Below are 18,949 nucleotides of genomic sequence, written 5' to 3'. Positions count from 1 at the left end.
TCACGCTACTGGTTTGTGCACTGGACCCAGTCTGGACAGTGGAGCCTTCTGTGGAGCTACGCACCACAGATGTTGACGCAACTGGGGCTGGGCTCGAGGACGAAGAGCTTGAGGTGGAGGAGGATGGCTTCACTGCAGTTGTGACCACACTGGTTGTGGAGGCTACTGTGTCAGCTTGCGTGGTCGTGGCTCCTGCTGTTGCAAGAGTTGACCCCTCTGGAGGGCCTTCTGTCACTGGAGGAGATGTGGCCGTGGTGGCTGAGCTTGCAGAGAGTGGTGCAGTTGTTTCTGTCCCTGCAGATGATGCTGCGGTGGTTGAGGCTACCTCAGATGCTACCCTAGGCGTGCTTGTCACGCTACTGGTTTGTGCACTGGACCCAGTCTGGACAGTGGAGCCTTCTGTGGAGCTACGCACCACAGATGTTGATGCAACTGGGGCTGGGGTGGAGGACGAAGAGCTTGAGGTGGAGGACGAGGTGGAGGAGGATGGCTTCACTGCAGTTGTGACCACACTGGTTGTGGAGGCTACTGTGTCAGCTTGCGTGGTCGTGGCTCCTGCTGTTGCAAGAGTTGACCCCTCTGGAGGGCCTGATGTCACTGGAGGAGATGTGGCCGTGGTGGCTGAGCTTGCAGAGAGTGGTGCAGTTGTTTCTGTCCCTGCAGATGATGCTGCGGTGGTTGAGGCTACCTCAGATGCTACCCTAGGTGTGCTTGTCACGCTACTGGTTTGTGCACTGGACCCAGTCTGGACAGTGGAGCCTTCTGTGGAGCTACGCACCACAGATGTTGACGCAACTGGGGCTGGGCTCGAGGATGAAGAGCTTGAGGTGGAGGAGGATGGCTTCACTGCAGTTGTGACCACACTGGTGGTGGAGGCTACTGTGTCAGCTTGCGTGGTCGTGGCTCCTGCTGTTGCAAGAGTTGACCCCTCTGGAGGGCCTGATGTCACTGGAGGAGATGTGGCCGTGGTGGCTGAGCTTGCAGAGAGTGGTGCAGTTGTTTCTGTCCCTGCAGATGATGCTGCGGTGGTTGAGGCTACCTCAGATGCTACCCTAGGCGTGCTTGTCACGCTACTGGTTTGTGCACTGGACCCAGTCTGGACAGTGGAGCCTTCTGTGGAGCTACGCACCACAGATGTTGATGCAACTGGGGCTGGGGTCGAGGATGAAGAGCTTGAGGTAGAGGACGAGGTGGAGGAGGATGGCTTCACTGCAGTTGTGACCACACTGGTTGTGGAGGCTACTGTGTCAGCTTGCGTGGTCATGGTTCCTGCTGTTGCAAGAGTTGACCCCTCTGGAGGGCCTGATGTCACTGGAGGAGATGTGGCCGTGGTTGCTGAGCTTGCAGAGAGTGGTGCAGTTGTTTCTGTCCCTGCAGATGATGCTGCGGTGGTTGAAGCTACCTCAGATGCTACCCTAGGTGTGCTTGTCACGCTACTGGTTTGTGCACTGGACCCAGTCTGGACAGTGGAGCCTTCTGTGGAGCTACGCACCACAGATGTTGACACAACTGGGGCTGGGGTCGAGGATGAAGAGCTTGAGGTGGAGGAGGTGGAGGAGGATGGCTTCACTGCAGTTGTGACCACACTGGTTGTGGAGGCTACTGTGTCAGCTTGCGTGGTCGTGGCTCCTGCTGTTGCAAGAGTTGACCCCTCTGGAGGGCCTGATGTCACTGGAGGAGATGTGGCCGTGGTGGCTGAGCTTGCAGAGAGTGGTGCAGTTGTTTCTGTCCCTGCAGATGATGCTGCGGTGGTTGAGGCTACCTCAGATGCTACCCTAGGTGTGCTTGTCACGCTACTGGTTTGTGCACTGGACCCAGTCTGGACAGTGGAGCCTTCTGTGGAGCTACGCACCACAGATGTTGACGCAACTGGGGCTGGGCTCGAGGATGAAGAGCTTGAGGTGGAGGAGGATGGCTTCACTGCAGTTGTGACCACACTGGTTGTGGAGGCTACTGTGTTAGCTTGCGTGGTCGTGGCTCCTGCTGTTGCAAGAGTTGACCCCTCTGGAGGGCCTTCTGTCACTGGAGGAGATGTGGCCGTGGTGGCTGAGCTTGCAGAGAGTGGTGCAGTTGTTTCTGTCCCTGCAGATGATGCTGCGGTGGTTGAGGCTACCTCAGATGCTACCCTAGGCGTGCTTGTCACGCTACTGGTTTGTGCACTGGACCCAGTCTGGACAGTGGAGCCTTCTGTGGAGCTACGCACCACAGATGTTGACGCAACTGGGGCTGGGCTCGAGGATGAAGAGCTTGAGGTGGAGGAGGATGGCTTCACTGCAGTTGTGACCACACTGGTTGTGGAGGCTACTGTGTCAGCTTGCGTGGTCGTGGCTCCTGCTGTTGCAAGAGTTGACCCCTCTGGAGGGCCTGATGTCACTGGAGGAGATGTGGCCGTGGTGGCTGAGCTTGCAGAGAGTGGTGCAGTTGTTTCTGTCCCTGCAGATGATGCTGCGGTGGTTGAGGCTACCTCAGATGCTACCCTAGGCGTGCTTGTCACGCTACTGCTTTGTGCACTGGACCCAGTCTGGACAGTGGAGCCTTCTGTGGAGCTATGCACCACAGATGTTGATGCAACTGGGGCTGGGCTCGAGGATGAAGAGCTTGAGGTGGAGGACGAGGTGGAGGAGGATGGCTTCACTGCAGTTGTGACCACACTGGTTGTGGAGGCTACTGTGTCAGCTTGCGTGGTTGTGGCTCCTGCTGTTGCAAGAGTTGACCCCTCTGGAGGGCCTGATGTCACTGGAGGAGATGTGGCCGTGGTGGCTGAGCTTGCAGAGAGTGGTGCAGTTGTTTCTGTCCCTGCAGATGATGCTGCGGTGGTTGAGGCTACCTCAGATGCTACCCTAGGCGTGCTTGTCACGCTACTGGTTTGTGCACTGGACCCAGTCTGGACAGTGGAGCCTTCTGTGGAGCTACGCACCACAGATGTTGACGCAACTCGGGCTGAGGTGGAGGATGAAGAGCTTGAGGAGGAGGACGAGGTGGAGGAGGATGGCTTCACTACAATTGTGACCACACTTGTTGTGGAGGCTACTGTGTCAGCTTGCGTGGTCGTGGCTCCTGCTGTTGCAAGAGTTGACCCCTCTGGAGGGCCTGATGTCACTGGAGGAGATGTGGCCGTGGTTGCTGAGCTTGCAGAGAGTGGTGCAGTTGTTTCTGTCCCTGCAGATGATGCTGCGGTGGTTGAGGCTACCTCAGATGCTACCCTAGGTGTGCTTGTCACGCTACTGGTTTGTGCACTGGACCCAGTCTGGACAGTGGAGCCTTCTGTGGAGCTACGCACCACAGATGTTGACGCAACTGGGGCTGGGGTCGAGGTCAAAGAGCTTGAGGTGGAGGAGGATGGCTTCACTGCAGTTGTGACCACACTGGTTGTCGAGGCTACTGTGTCAGCTTGCGTGGTCGTGGCTCCTGCTGTTGCAGGAGTTGACCCCTCTGGAGGGCCTGATGTCACTGGAGGAGATGTGGCCGTGGTGGCTGAGCTTGCAGAGAGTGGTGCAGTTGTTTCTGTCCCTGCAGATGATGCTGCGGTGGTTGAGGCTACCTCAGATGCTACCCTAGGTGTGCTTGTCACGCTACTGCTTTGTGCACTGGACCCAGTCTGGACAGTGGAGCCTTCTGTGGAGCTACGCACCACAGATGTTGACACAACTGGGGCTGGGGTCGAGGATGAAGAGCTTGAGGTGGAGGACGAGGTGGAGGAGGATGGCTTCACTGCAGTTGTGACCACACTGGTTGTGGAGGCTACTGTGTCAGCTTGCGTGGTCGTGGCTCCTGCTGTTGCAAGAGTTGACCCCTCTGGAGGGCCTGATGTCACTGGAGGAGATGTGGCCGTGGTGGCTGAGCTTGCAGAGAGTGGTGCAGTTGTTTCTGTCCCTGCAGATGATGCTGCGGTGGTTGAGGCTACCTCAGATGCTACCCTAGGCGTGCTTGTCACGCTACTGGTTTGTGCACTGGACACAGTCTGGACAGTGGAGCCTTCTGTGGAGCTACGCACCACAGATGTTGATGCAACTGGGGCTGGGGTGGAGGACGAAGAGCTTGAGGTGGAGGACGAGGTGGAGGAGGATGGCTTCACTACAATTGTGACCACACTGGTTGTGGAGGCTACTGTGTCAGCTTGCGTGGTCGTGGCTCCTGCTGTTGCAGGAGTTGACCCCTCTGGAGGGCCTGATGTCACTGGAGGAGATGTGGCCGTGGTGGCTGAGCTTGCAGAGAGTGGTGCAGTTGTTTCTGTCCCTGCAGATGATGCTGCGGTGGTTGAGGCTACCTCAGATGCTACCCTAGGTGTGCTTGTCACGCTACTGGTTTGTGCACTGGACCCAGTCTGGACAGTGGAGCCTTCTGTGGAGCTACGCACCACAGATGTTGACACAACTGGGGCTGGGGTCGAGGAGGAAGAGCTTGAGGTGGAGGAGGATGGCTTCACTGCAGTTGTGACCACACTGGTTGTGAAGGCTACTGTGTCAGCTTGCGTGGTCGTGGCTCCTGCTGTTGCAAGAGTTGACCCCTCTGGAGGGCCTGATGTCACTGGAGGAGATGTGGCCGTGGTGGCTGAGCTTGCAGAGAGTGGTGAAGTTGTTTCTGTCCCTGCAGATGATGCTGCGGTGGTTGAGGCTACCTCAGATGCTACCCTAGGCGTGCTTGTCACGCTACTGGTTTGTGCACTGGACCCAGTCTGGACAGTGGAGCCTTCTGTGGAGCTACGCACCACAGATGTTGATGCAACTGGGGCTGGGCTCGAGGACGAAGAGCTTGAGGTGGAGGAGGATGGCTTCACTGCAGTTGTGACCACACTGGTTGTGGAGGCTACTGTGTCAGCTTGCGTGGTCGTGGCTCCTGCTGTTGCAAGAGTTGACCCCTCTGGAGGGCCTGATGTCACTGGAGGAGATGTGGCCGTGGTGGCTGAGCTTGCAGAGAGTGGTGCAGTTGTTTCTGTCCCTGCAGATGATGCTGCGGTGGTTGAGGCTACCTCAGATGCTACCCTAGGCGAGCTTATCACGCTACTGGTTTGTGCACTGGACCCAGTCTGGACAGTGGAGCCTTCTGTGGAGCTACGCACCACAGATGTTGATGCAACTGGGGCTGGGCTCGAGGATGAAGAGCTTGAGGTGGAGGAGGACGGCTTCACTGCAGTTGTGACCACACTGGTTGTGGAGGCTACTGTGTCAGCTTGCGTGGTCGTGGCTCCTGCTGTTGCAAGAGTTGACCCCTCTGGAGGGCCTGATGTCACTGGAGGAGATGTGGCCGTGGTGGCTGAGCTTGCAGAGAGTGGTGCAGTTGTTTCTGTCCCTGCAGATGATGCTGCGGTGGTTGAGGCTACCTCAGATGCTACCCTAGGCGTGCTTGTCACGCTACTGGTTTGTGCACTGGACCCAGTCTGGACAGTGGAGCCTTCTGTGGAGCTACGCACCACAGATGTTGATGCAACTGGGGCTGGGGTCGAGGATGAAGAGCTTGAGGTGGAGGACGAGGTGGAGGAGGATGGCTTCACTGCAGTTGTGACCACACTGGTTGTGGAGGCTACTGTGTCAGCTTGCGTGGTCGTGGCTCCTGCTGTTGCAAGAGTTGACCCCTCTGGAGGGCCTGATGTCACTGGAGGAGATGTGGCCGTGGTGGCTGAGCTTGCAGAGAGTGGTGCAGTTGTTTCTGTCCCTGCAGATGATGCTGCGGTGGTTGAGGCTACCTCAGATGCTACCCTAGGCGTGCTTGTCACGCTACTGGTTTGTGCACTGGACCCAGTCTGGACAGTGGAGCCTTCTGTGGAGCTACGCACCACAGATGTTGACACAACTGGGGCTGGGGTCGAGGATGAAGAGCTTGAGGTGGAGGACGAGGTGGAGGACGAGGTGGAGGAGGATGGCTTCACTGCAGTTGTGACCACACTGGTTGTGGAGGCTACTGTGTCAGCTTGCGTGGTCGTGGCTCCTGCTGTTGCAAGAGTTGACCCCTCTGGAGGGCCTGATGTCACTGGAGGAGATGTGGCCGTGGTTGCTGAGCTTGCAGAGAGTGGTGCAGTTGTTTCTGTCCCTGCAGATGATGCTGCGGTGGTTGAGGCTACCTCAGATGCTACCCTAGGCGTGCTTGTCACGCTACTGGTTTGTGCACTGGACCCAGTCTGGACAGTGGAGCCTTCTGTGGAGCTACGCACCACAGATGTTGACACAACTGGGGCTGGGCTCGAGGATGAAGAGCTTGAGGTGGAGGACGAGGTGGAGGAGGATGGCTTCACTGCAGTTGTGACCACACTGGTTGTGGAGGCTACTGTGTCAGCTTGCGTGGTCGTGGCTCCTGCTGTTGCAAGAGTTGACCCCTCTGGAGGGCCTGATGTCACTGGAGGAGATGTGGCCGTGGTGGCTGAGCTTGCAGAGAGTGGTGCAGTTGTTTCTGTCCCTGCAGATGATGCTGCGGTGGTTGAGGCTACCTCAGATGCTACCCTAGGCGTGCTTGTCACGCTACTGGTTTGTGCACTGGACCCAGTCTGGACAGTGGAGCCTTCTGTGGAGCTACGCACCACAGATGTTGATGCAACTGGGGCTGGGCTCGAGGACGAAGAGCTTGAGGTGGAGGACGAGGTGGAGGAGGATGGCTTCACTGCAGTTGTGACCACACTGGTCGTGGAGGCTACTGTGTCAGCTTGCGTGGTTGTGGCTCCTGCTGTTGCAAGAGTTGACCCCTCTGGAGGGCCTGATGTCACTGGAGGAGATGTGGCCGTGGTTGCTGAGCTTGCAGAGAGTGGTGCAGTTGTTTCTGTCCCTGCAGATGATGCTGCGGTGGTTGAGGCTACCTCAGATGCTACCCTAGGCGTGCTTGTCACGCTACTGGTTTGTGCACTGGACCCAGTCTGGACAGTGGAGCCTTCTGTGGAGCTACGCACCACAGATGTTGACGCAACTGGGGCTGGGGTCGAGGATGAAGAGCTTGAGGTGGAGGAGGATGGCTTCACTGCAGTTGTGACCACACTGGTTGTGGAGGCTACTGTGTCAGCTTGCGTGGTCGTGGCTCCTGCTGTTGCAAGAGTTGACCCCTCTGGAGGGCCTGATGTCACTGGAGGAGATGTGGCCGTGGTGGCTGAGCTTGCAGAGAGTGGTGCAGTTGTTTCTGTCCCTGCAGATGATGCTGCGGTGGTTGAGGCTACCTCAGATGCTACCCTAGGCGTGCTTGTCACGCTACTGGTTTGTGCACTGGACCCAGTCTGGAGAGTGGAGCCTTCTGTGGAGCTACGCACCACAGATGTTGACACAACTGGGGCTGGGGTCGAGGATGAAGAGCTTGAGGTGGAGGAGGATGGCTTCACTGCAGTTGTGACCACACTGGTTGTGGAGGCTACTGTGTCAGCTTGCGTGGTCGTGGCTCCTGTTGTTGCAAGAGTTGACCCCTCTGGAGGGCCTGATGTCACTGGAGGAGATGTGGCCGTGGTGGCTGAGCTTGCAGAGAGTGGTGCAGTTGTTTCTGTCCCTGCAGATGATGCTGCGGTGGTTGAGGCTACCTCAGATGCTACCCTAGGCGTGCTTGTCACGCTACTGGTTTGTGCACTGGACCCAGTCTGGACAGTGGAGCCTTCTGTGGAGCTACGCACCACAGATGTTGATGCAACTGGGGCTGGGGTGGAGGACGAAGAGCTTGAGGTGGAGGACGAGGTGGAGGAGGATGGCTTCACTGCAGTTGTGACCACACTGGTTGTGGAGGCTACTGTGTCAGCTTGCGTGGTTGTGGCTCCTGCTGTTGCAAGAGTTGACCCCTCTGGAGGGCCTGATGTCACTGGAGGAGATGTGGCCGTGGTTGCTGAGCTTGCAGAGAGTGGTGCAGTTGTTTCTGTCCCTGCAGATGATGCTGCGGTGGTTGAGGCTACCTCAGATGCTACCCTAGGCGTGCTTGTCACGCTACTGGTTTGTGCACTGGACCCAGTCTGGACAGTGGAGCCTTCTGTGGAGCTACGCACCACAGATGTTGACGCAACTGGGGCTGGGCTCGAGGATGAAGAGCTTGAGGTGGAGGAGGATGGCTTCACTGCAGTTGTGACCACACTGGTTGTGGAGGCTACTGTGTCAGCTTGCGTGGTCGTGGCTCCTGCTGTTGCAAGAGTTGACCCCTCTGGAGGGCCTGATGTCACTGGAGGAGATGTGGCCGTGGTGGCTGAGCTTGCAGAGAGTGGTGCAGTTGTTTCTGTCCCTGCAGATGATGCTGCGGTGGTTGAGGCTATCTCAGATGCTACCCTAGGCGTGCTTGTCATGCTACTGGTTTGTGCACTGGACCCAGGCTGGACAGTGGAGCCTTCTGTGGAGCTACGCACCACAGATGTTGACACAACTGGGGCTGGGGTCGAGGATGAAGAGCTTGAGGTGGAGGACGAGGTGGAGGAGGATGGCTTCACTGCAGTTGTGACCACACTGGTTGTGGAGGCTACTGTGTCAGCTTGCGTGGTCTTGGTTCCTGCTGTTGCAAGAGTTGACCCCTCTGGTGGGCCTGATGTCACTGGAGGAGATGTGGCCGTGGTGGCTGAGCTTGCAGAGAGTGGTGCAGTTGTTTCTGTCCCTGCAGATGATGCTGCGGTGGTTGAGGCTACCTCAGATGCTACCCTAGGCGTGCTTGTCACGCTACTGGTTTGTGCACTGGACCCAGTCTGGACAGTGGAGACTTCTGTGGAGCTACGCACCACAGATGTTGACGCAACTGGGGCTGGGCTCGAGGATGAAGAGCTTGAGGTAGAGGAGGATGGCTTCACTGCAGTTGTGACCACACTGGTTGTGGAGGCTACTGTGTCAGCTTGCGTGGTCGTGGCTCCTGCTGTTGCAAGAGTTGACCCCTCTGGAGGGCCTGATGTCACTGGAGGAGATGTGGCCGTGGTGGCTGAGCTTGCAGAGAGTGGTGCAGTTGTTTCTGTCCCTGCAGATGATGCTGCGGTGGTTGAGGCTACCTCAGATGCTACCCTAGGCGTGCTTGTCACGCTACTGCTTTGTGCACTGGACCCAGTCTGGACAGTGGAGCCTTCTGTGGAGCTACGCACCACAGATGTTGACACAACTGGGGCTGGGGTCGAGGATGAAGAGCTTGAGGTGGAGGACGAGGTGGAGGACGAGGTGGAGGAGGATGGCTTCACTGCAGTTGTGACCACACTGGTTGTGGAGGCTACTGTGTCAGCTTGCGTGGTCGTGGCTCCTGCTGTTGCAAGAGTTGACCCCTCTGGAGGGCCTGATGTCACTGGAGGAGATGTGGCCGTGGTGGCTGAGCTTGCAGAGAGTGGTGCAGTTGTTTCTGTCCCTGCAGATGATGCTGCGGTGGTTGAGGCTACCTCAGATGCTACCCTAGGCGTGCTTGTCACGCTACTGGTTTGTGCACTGGACCCAGTCTGGACAGTGGAGCCTTCTGTGGAGCTACGCACCACAGATGTTGACACAACTGGGGCTGGGGTCGAGGATGAAGAGCTTGAGGTGGAGGAGGATGGCTTCACTGCAGTTGTGACCACACTGGTTGTGGAGGCTACTGTGTCAGCTTGCGTGGTTGTGGCTCCTGCTGTTGCAAGAGTTGACCCCTCTGGAGGGCCTGATGTCACTGGAGGAGATGTGGCCGTGGTTGCTGAGCTTGCAGAGAGTGGTGCAGTTGTTTCTGTCCCTGCAGATGATGCTGCGGTGGTTGAGGCTACCTCAGATGCTACCCTAGGCGTGCTTGTCACGCTACTGGTTTGTGCACTGGACCCAGTCTGGACAGTGGAGCCTTCTGTGGAGCTACGCACCACAGATGTTGACGCAACTGGGGCTGGGCTCGAGGATGAAGAGCTTGAGGTGGAGGAGGATGGCTTCACTGCAGTTGTGACCACACTGGTGTTGGAGGCTACTGTGTCAGCTTGCGTGGTCGTGGCTCCTGCTGTTGCAAGAGTTGACCCCTCTGGAGGGCCTGATGTCACTGGAGGAGATGTGGCCGTGGTGGCTGAGCTTGCAGAGAGTGGTGCAGTTGTTTCTGTCCCTGCAGATGATGCTGCGGTGGTTGAGGCTATCTCAGATGCTACCCTAGGCGTGCTTGTCATGCTACTGGTTTGTGCACTGGACCCAGTCTGGACAGTGGAGCCTTCTGTGGAGCTACGCACCACAGATGTTGACACAACTGGGGCTGGGGTCGAGGATGAAGAGCTTGAGGTGGAGGACGAGGTGGAGGAGGATGGCTTCACTGCAGTTGTGACCACACTGGTTGTGGAGGCTACTGTGTCAGCTTGCGTGGTCTTGGTTCCTGCTGTTGCAAGAGTTGACCCCTCTGGTGGGCCTGATGTCACTGGAGGAGATGTGGCCGTGGTGGCTGAGCTTGCAGAGAGTGGTGCAGTTGTTTCTGTCCCTGCAGATGATGCTGCGGTGGTTGAGGCTACCTCAGATGCTACCCTAGGCGTGCTTGTCACGCTACTGGTTTGTGCACTGGACCCAGTCTGGACAGTGGAGCCTTCTGTGGAGCTACGCACCACAGATGTTGACGCAACTGGGGCTGGGCTCGAGGATGAAGAGCTTGAGGTGGAGGAGGATGGCTTCACTGCAGTTGTGACCACACTGGTTGTGGAGGCTACTGTGTCAGCTTGCGTGGTCGTGGCTCCTGCTGTTGCAAGTTTTGACCCCTCTGGAGGGCCTGATGTCACTGGAGGAGATCTGGCCGTGGTGGCTGAGCTTGCAGAGAGTGGTGCAGTTGTTTCTGTCCCTGCAGATGATGCTGCGGTGGTTGAGGCTATCTCAGATGCTACCCTAGGCGTGCTTGTCATGCTACTGGTTTGTGCACTGGACCCAGTCTGGACAGTGGAGCCTTCTGTGGAGCTACGCACCACAGATGTTGACACAACTGGGGCTGGGGTCGAGGATGAAGAGCTTGAGGTGGAGGACGAGGTGGAGGAGGATGGCTTCACTGCAGTTGTGACCACACTGGTTGTGGAGGCTACTGTGTCAGCTTGCGTGGTCTTGGTTCCTGCTGTTGCAAGAGTTGACCCCTCTGGTGGGCCTGATGTCACTGGAGGAGATGTGGCCGTGGTGGCTGAGCTTGCAGAGAGTGGTGCAGTTGTTTCTGTCCCTGCAGATGATGCTGCGGTGGTTGAGGCTACCTCAGATGCTACCCTAGGCGTGCTTGTCACGCTACTGGTTTGTGCACTGGACCCAGTCTGGACAGTGGAGACTTCTGTGGAGCTACGCACCACAGATGTTGACGCAACTGGGGCTGGGCTCGAGGATGAAGAGGTTGAGGTGGAGGAGGATGGCTTCACTGCAGTTGTGACCACACTGGTTGTGGAGGCTACTGTGTCAGCTTGCGTGGTCGTGGCTCCTGCTGTTGCAAGAGTTGACCCCTCTGGAGGGCCTGATGTCACTGGAGGAGATGTGGCCGTGGTGGCTGAGCTTGCAGAGAGTGGTGCAGTTGTTTCTGTCCCTGCAGATGATGCTGCGGTGGTTGAGGCTACCTCAGATGCTACCCTAGGCGTGCTTGTCACGCTACTGCTTTGTGCACTGGACCCAGTCTGGACAGTGGAGCCTTCTGTGGAGCTACGCACCACAGATGTTGACACAACTGGGGCTGGGGTCGAGGATGAAGAGCTTGAGGTGGAGGACGAGGTGGAGGACGAGGTGGAGGAGGATGGCTTCACTGCAGTTGTGACCACACTGGTTGTGGAGGCTACTGTGTCAGCTTGCGTGGTCGTGGCTCCTGCTGTTGCAAGAGTTGACCCCTCTGGAGGGCCTGATGTCACTGGAGGAGATGTGGCCGTGGTGGCTGAGCTTGCAGAGAGTGGTGCAGTTGTTTCTGTCCCTGCAGATGATGCTGCGGTGGTTGAGGCTACCTCAGATGCTACCCTAGGCGTGCTTGTCACGCTACTGGTTTGTGCACTGGACCCAGTCTGGACAGTGGAGCCTTCTGTGGAGCTACGCACCACAGATGTTGACACAACTGGGGCTGGGGTCGAGGATGAAGAGCTTGAGGTGGAGGAGGATGGCTTCACTGCAGTTGTGACCACACTGGTGGTGGAGGCTACTGTGTCAGCTTGCGTGGTCGTGGCTCCTGCTGTTGCAAGAGTTGACCCCTCTGGAGGGCCTGATGTCACTGGAGGAGATGTGGCCGTGGTGGCTGAGCTTGCAGAGAGTGGTGCAGTTGTTTCTGTCCCTGCAGATGATGCTGCGGTGGTTGAGGCTATCTCAGATGCTACCCTAGGCGTGCTTGTCATGCTACTGGTTTGTGCACTGGACCCAGTCTGGACAGTGGAGCCTTCTGTGGAGCTACGCACCACAGATGTTGACACAACTGGGGCTGGGGTCGAGGATGAAGAGCTTGAGGTGGAGGACGAGGTGGAGGAGGATGGCTTCACTGCAGTTGTGACCACACTGGTTGTGGAGGCTACTGTGTCAGCTTGCGTGGTCTTGGTTCCTGCTGTTGCAAGAGTTGACCCCTCTGGTGGGCCTGATGTCACTGGAGGAGATGTGGCCGTGGTGGCTGAGCTTGCAGAGAGTGGTGCAGTTGTTTCTGTCCCTGCAGATGATGCTGCGGTGGTTGAGGCTACCTCAGATGCTACCCTAGGCGTGCTTGTCACGCTACTGGTTTGTGCACTGGACCCAGTCTGGACAGTGGAGCCTTCTGTGGAGCTACGCACCACAGATGTTGACGCAACTGGGGCTGGGCTCGAGGATGAAGAGCTTGAGGTGGAGGAGGATGGCTTCACTGCAGTTGTGACCACACTGGTTGTGGAGGCTACTGTGTCAGCTTGCGTGGTCGTGGCTCCTGCTGTTGCAAGTGTTGACCCCTCTGGAGGGCCTGATGTCACTGGAGGAGATGTGGCCGTGGTGGCTGAGCTTGCAGAGAGTGGTGCAGTTGTTTCTGTCCCTGCAGATGATGCTGCGGTGGTTGAGGCTACCTCAGATGCTACCCTAGGCGTGCTTGTCACGCTACTGGTTTGTGCACTGGACCCAGTCTGGACAGTGGAGCCTTCTGTGGAGCTACGCACCACAGATGTTGATGCAACTGGGGCTGGGGTCGAGGATGAAGAGCTTGAGGTGGAGGACGAGGTGGAGGAGGATGGCTTCACTGCAGTTGTGACCACACTGGTTGTGGAGGCTACTGTGTCAGCTTGCGTGGTCTTGGTTCCTGCTGTTGCAAGAGTTGACCCCTCTGGTGGGCCTGATGTCACTGGAGGAGATGTGGCCGTGGTTGCTGAGCTTGCAGAGAGTGGTGCAGTTGTTTCTGTCCCTGCAGATGATGCTGCGGTGGTTGAGGCTACCTCAGATGCTACCCTAGGCGTGCTTGTCACGCTACTGGTTTGTGCACTGGACCCAGTCTGGACAGTGGAGCCTTCTGTGGAGCTACGCACCACAGATGTTGACGCAACTGGGGCTGGGCTCGAGGATGAAGAGCTTGAGGTGGAGGAGGATGGCTTCACTGCAGTTGTGACCACACTGGTTGTGGAGGCTACTGTGTCAGCTTGCGTGGTCGTGGCTCCTGCTGTTGCAAGAGTTGACCCCTCTGGAGGGCCTGATGTCACTGGAGGAGATGTGGCCGTGGTTGCTGAGCTTGCAGAGAGTGGTGCAGTTGTTTCTGTCCCTGCAGATGATGCTGCGGTGGTTGAGGCTACCTCAGATGCTACCCTAGGCGTGCTTGTCACGCTACTGGTTTGTGCACTGGACCCAGTCTGGACAGTGGAGCCTTCTGTGGAGCTACGCACCACAGATGTTGATGCAACTGGGGCTGGGGTCGAGGATGAAGAGCTTGAGGTGGAGGACGAGGTGGAGGAGGATGGCTTCACTGCAGTTGTGACCACACTGGTTGTGGAGGCTACTGTGTCAGCTTGCGTGGTTGTGGCTCCTGCTGTTGCAAGAGTTGACCCCTCTGGAGGGCCTGATGTCACTGGAGGAGATGTGGCCGTGGTTGCTGAGCTTGCAGAGAGTGGTGCAGTTGTTTCTGTCCCTGCAGATGATGCTGCGGTGGTTGAGGCTACCTCAGATGCTACCCTAGGCGTGCTTGTCACGCTACTGCTTTGTGCACTGGACCCAGTCTGGACAGTGGAGCCTTCTGTGGAGCTACGCACCACAGATGTTGACACAACTGGGGCTGGGGTCCAGGACGAAGAGCTTGAGGTGGAGGAGGATGGCTTCACTGCAGTTGTGACCACACTGGTTGTGGAGGCTACTGTGTCAGCTTGCGTGGTCGTGGCTCCTGCTGTTGCAAGAGTTGACCCCTCTGGAGGGCCTGATGTCACTGGAGGAGATGTGGCCGTGGTTGCTGAGCTTGCAGAGAGTGGTGCAGTTGTTTCTGTCCCTGCAGATGATGCTGCGGTGGTTGAGGCTACCTCAGATGCTACCCTAGGCGTGCTTGTCACGCTACTGCTTTGTGCACTGGACCCAGTCTGGACAGTGGAGCCTTCTGTGGAGCTACGCACCACAGATGTTGATGCAACTGGGGCTGGGGTCGAGGTCAAAGAGCTTGAGGTGGAGGAGGATGGCTTCACTGCAGTTGTGACCACACTGGTTGTGGAGGCTACTGTGTCAGCTTGCGTGGTCGTGGCTCCTGCTGTTGCAAGAGTTGACCCCTCTGGAGGGCCTGATGTCACTGGAGGAGATGTGGCCGTGGTGGCTGAGCTTGCAGAGAGTGGTGCAGTTGTTTCTGTCCCTGCAGATGATGCTGCGGTGGTTGAGGCTACCTCAGATGCTACCCTAGGCATGCTTGTCACGCTACTGGTTTGTGCACTGGACCCAGTCTGGACAGTGGAGCCTTCTGTGGAGCTACGCACCACAGATGTTGACGCAACTGGGGCTGGGGTAGAGGTCAAACAGCTTGAGGTGGAGGAGGATGGCTTCACTGCAGTTGTGACCACACTGGTTGTGGAGGCTACTGTGTCAGCTTGCGTGGTCATGGTTCCTGCTGTTGCAAGAGTTGACCCCTCTGGAGGGCCTGATGTCACTGGAGGAGATGTGGCCGTGGTGGCTGAGCTTGCAGAGAGTGGTGCAGTTGTTTCTGTCCCTGCAGATGATGCTGCGGTGGTTGAGGCTACCTCAGATGCTACCCTAGGCGTGCTTGTCAAGCTACTGGTTTGTGCACTGGACCCAGTCTGGACAGTGGAGCCTTCTGTGGAGCTACGCACCACAGATGTTGACACAACTGGGGCTGGGGTCGAGGATGAAGAGCTTGAGGTGGAGGACGAGGTGGAGGAGGATGGCTTCACTGCAGTTGTGACCACACTGGTTGTGGAGGCTACTGTGTCAGCTTGCGTGGTCGTGGCTCCTGCTGTTGCAAGAGTTGACCCCTCTGGAGGGCCTGATGTCACTGGAGGAGATGTGGCCGTGGTTGCTGAGCTTGCAGAGAGTGGTGCAGTTGTTTCTGTCCCTGCAGATGATGCTGCGGTGGTTGAGGCTACCTCAGATGCTACCCTAGGCGTGCTTGTCACGCTACTGCTTTGTGCACTGGACCCAGTCTGGACAGTGGAGCCTTCTGTGGAGCTACGCACCACAGATGTTGACGCAACTGGGGCTGGGGTCGAGGATGAAGAGGTTGAGGTGGAGGAGGATGGCTTCACTGCAGTTGTGAACACACTGGTTGTGGAGGCTACTGTGTCAACTTGCGTGGTCGTGGCTCCTGCTGTTGCAAGAGTTGACCCCTCTGGAGGGCCTGATGTCACTGGAGGAGATGTGGCCGTGGTGGCTGAGCTTGCAGAGAGTGGTGCAGTTGTTTCTGTCCCTGCAGATGATGCTGCGGTGGTTGAGGCTACCTCAGATGCTACCCTAGGCGTGCTTGTCACGCTACTGGTTTGTGCACTGGACCCAGACTCGACAGTGGAGTCTTCTGTGGAGCTACGCATCACAGATGTTGACGAAACTGGGGCTGGGCTCAAGGACGAAGAGCTTGAGGTGGAGGACGAGGTGGAGGAGGATGGCTTCACTGCAGTTGTGACCACACTGGTTGTGGAGGCTACTGTGTCAGCTTGCGTGGTCGTGGCTCCTGCTGTTGCAAGAGTTGACCCCTCTGGAGGGCCTGATGTCACTGGAGGAGATGTGGCCGTGGTGGCTGAGCTTGCAGAGAGTGGTGCAGTTGTTTCTGTCCCTGCAGATGATGCTGCGGTGGTTGAGGCTACCTCAGATGCTACCCTAGGCGTGCTTGTCACGCTACTGGTTTGTGCACTGGACCCAGTCTGGACAGTGGAGCCTTCTGTGGAGCTACGCACCACAGATGTTGATGCAACTGGGGCTGGGGTCGAGGATGAAGAGCTTGAGGTGGAGGAGGATGGCTTCACTGCAGTTGTGACCACACTGGTTGTGGAGGCTACTGTGTCAGCTTGCGTGGTCGTGGCTCCTGCTGTTGCAAGAGTTGACCCCTCTGGAGGGCCTGATGTCACTGGAGGAGATGTGGCCGTGGTGGCTGAGCTTGCAGAGAGTGGTGCAGTTGTTTCTGTCCCTGCAGATGATGCTGCGGTGGTTGAGGCTATCTCAGATGCTACCCTAGGCGTGCTTGTCATGCTACTGGTTTGTGCACTGGACCCAGTCTGGACAGTGGAGCCTTCTGTGGAGCTACGCACCACAGATGTTGACGCAACTGGGGCTGGGGTCGAGGATGAAGAGCTTGAGGTGGAGGACGAGGTGGAGGAGGATGGCTTCACTGCAGTTGTGACCACACTGGTTGTGGAGGCTACTGTGTCAGCTTGCGTGGTCGTGGCTCCTGCTGTTGCAAGAGTTGACCCCTCTGGTGGGCCTGATGTCACTGGAGGAGATGTGGCCGTGGTGGCTGAGCTTGCAGAGAGTGGTGCAGTTGTTTCTGTCCCTGCAGATGATGCTGCGGTGGTTGAGGCTACCTCAGATGCTACCCTAGGCGTGCTTGTCACGCTACTGGTTTGTGCACTGGACCCAGTCTGGACAGTGGAGCCTTCTGTGGAGCTACGCACCACAGATGTTGACACAACTGGGGCTGGGCTCGAGGATGAAGAGCTTGAGGTGGAGGACGAGGTGGAGGAGGATGGCTTCACTGCAGTTGTGACCACACTGGTTGTGGAGGCTACTGTGTCAGCTTGCGTGGTCGTGGCTCCTGCTGTTGCAAGAGTTGACCCCTCTGGAGGGCCTGATGTCACTGGAGGAGATGTGGCAGTGGTGGCTGAGCTTGCAGAGAGTGGTGCAGTTGTTTCTGTCCCTGCAGATGATGCTGCGGTGGTTGAGGCTACCTCAGATGCTACCCTAGGCGTGCTTGTCACGCTACTGGTTTGTGCACTGGACCCAGTCTGGACAGTGGAGCCTTCTGTGGAGCTACGCACCACAGATGTTGACGCAACTGGGGCTGGGGTCGAGGATGAAGAGGTTGAGGTGGAGGAGGATGGCTTCACTGCAGTTGTGACCACACTGGTTGTGGAGGCTACTGTGTCAGCTTGCGTGGTCGTGGCTCCTGCTGTTGCAAGAGTTGACCCCTCTGGAGGGCCTGATGTCACTGGAGGAGATGTGGCCGTGGTGGCTGAGCTTGCAGAGAGTGGTGCAGTTGTTTCTGTCCCTGCAGATGATGCTGCGGTGGTTGAGGCTACCTCAGATGCTACCCTAGGCGTGCTTGTCACGCTACTGGTTTGTGCACTGGACCCAGATTCGACAGTGGAGTCTTCTGTGGAGCTACGCACCACAGATGTTGACGAAACTGGGGCTGGGCTCGAGGACGAAGAGCTTGAGGTGGAGGACGAGGTGGAGGAGGATGGCTTCACTGCAGTTGTGACCACACTGGTTGTGGAGGCTACTGTGTCAGCTTGCGTGGTCGTGGCTCCTGCTGTTGCAAGAGTTGACCCCTCTGGAGGGCCTGATGTCACTGGAGGAGATGTGGCCGTGGTGGCTGAGCTTGCAGAGAGTGGTGCAGTTGTTTCTGTCCCTGCAGATGATGCTGCGGTGGTTGAGGCTACCTCAGATGCTACCCTAGGCGTGCTTGTCACGCTACTGGTTTGTGCACTGGACCCAGTCTGGACAGTGGAGCCTTCTGTGGAGCTACGCACCACAGATGTTGACGCAACTGGGGCTGGGCTCGAGGATGAAGAGCTTGAGGTGGAGGAGGATGGCTTCACTGCAGTTGTGACCACACTGGTTGTGGAGGCTACTGTGTCAGCTTGCGTGGTCGTGGCTCCTGCTGTTGCAAGAGTTGACCCCTCTGGAGGGCCTGATGTCACTGGAGGAGATGTGGCTGTGGTGGCTGAGCTTGCAGAGAGTGGTGCAGTTGTTTCTGTCCCTGCAGATGATGCTGCGGTGGTTGAGGCTACCTCAGATGCTACCCTAGGCGTGCTTGTCACGCTACTGGTTTGTGCACTGGACCCAGTCTGGACAGTGGAGCCTTCTGTGGAGCTACGCACCACAGATGTTGATGCAACTGGGGCTGGGGTGGAGGACGAAGAGCTTGAGGTGGAGGACGAGGTGGAGGAGGATGGCTTCACTGCAGTTGTGACCACACTGGTTGTGGAGGCTACTGTGTCAGCTTGCGTGGTCGTGGCTCCTGCTGTTGCAAGAGTTGACCCCTCTGGAGGGCCTGATGTCACTGGAGGAGATGTGGCCGTGGTTGCTGAGCTTGCAGAGAGTGGTGCAGTTGTTTCTGTCCCTGCAGATGATGCTGCGGTGGTTGAGGCTACCTCAGATGCTACCCTAGGTGTGCTTGTCACGCTACTGGTTTGTGCACTGGACCCAGTCTGGACAGTGGAGCCTTCTGTGGAGCTACGCACCACAGATGTTGACGCAACTGGGGCTGGGCTCGAGGATGAAGAGCTTGAGGTGGAGGAGGATGGCTTCACTGCAGTTGTGACCACACTGGTTGTGGAGGCTACTGTGTCAGCTTGCGTGGTCGTGGTTCCTGCTGTTGCAAGAGTTGACCCCTCTGGAGGGCCTGATGTCACTGGAGGAGATGTGGCCGTGGTGGCTGAGCTTGCAGAGAGTGGTGCAGTTGTTTCTGTCCCTGCAGATGATGCTGCGGTGGTTGAGGCTACCTCAGATGCTACCCTAGGCGTGCTTGT

General features: G+C 57.5%; 1 protein-coding gene across 1 annotated transcript in view; it reads right to left on the bottom strand.

The window, feature by feature from the left end:
- The window catches only part of LOC131478104 (mucin-19-like), a 112,725-nt gene that overhangs the window by 27,803 nt on the left and 65,973 nt on the right, over positions 1-18,949 (bottom strand). The window contains exon 35 of the mRNA XM_058655702.1: positions 16,031-16,183. Within this exon, the coding sequence (XP_058511685.1) occupies positions 16,031-16,183 (153 nt within the window). The remainder of the gene's footprint in view (positions 1-16,030; positions 16,184-18,949) is intronic.

Source organism: Ochotona princeps, chromosome 27 (assembly GCF_030435755.1).
Source record: "Ochotona princeps isolate mOchPri1 chromosome 27, mOchPri1.hap1, whole genome shotgun sequence".
Classification (NCBI taxonomy): Eukaryota; Metazoa; Chordata; class Mammalia; order Lagomorpha; family Ochotonidae; genus Ochotona; species Ochotona princeps.
This window is presented reverse-complemented; position numbering and strand designations above follow the sequence as displayed.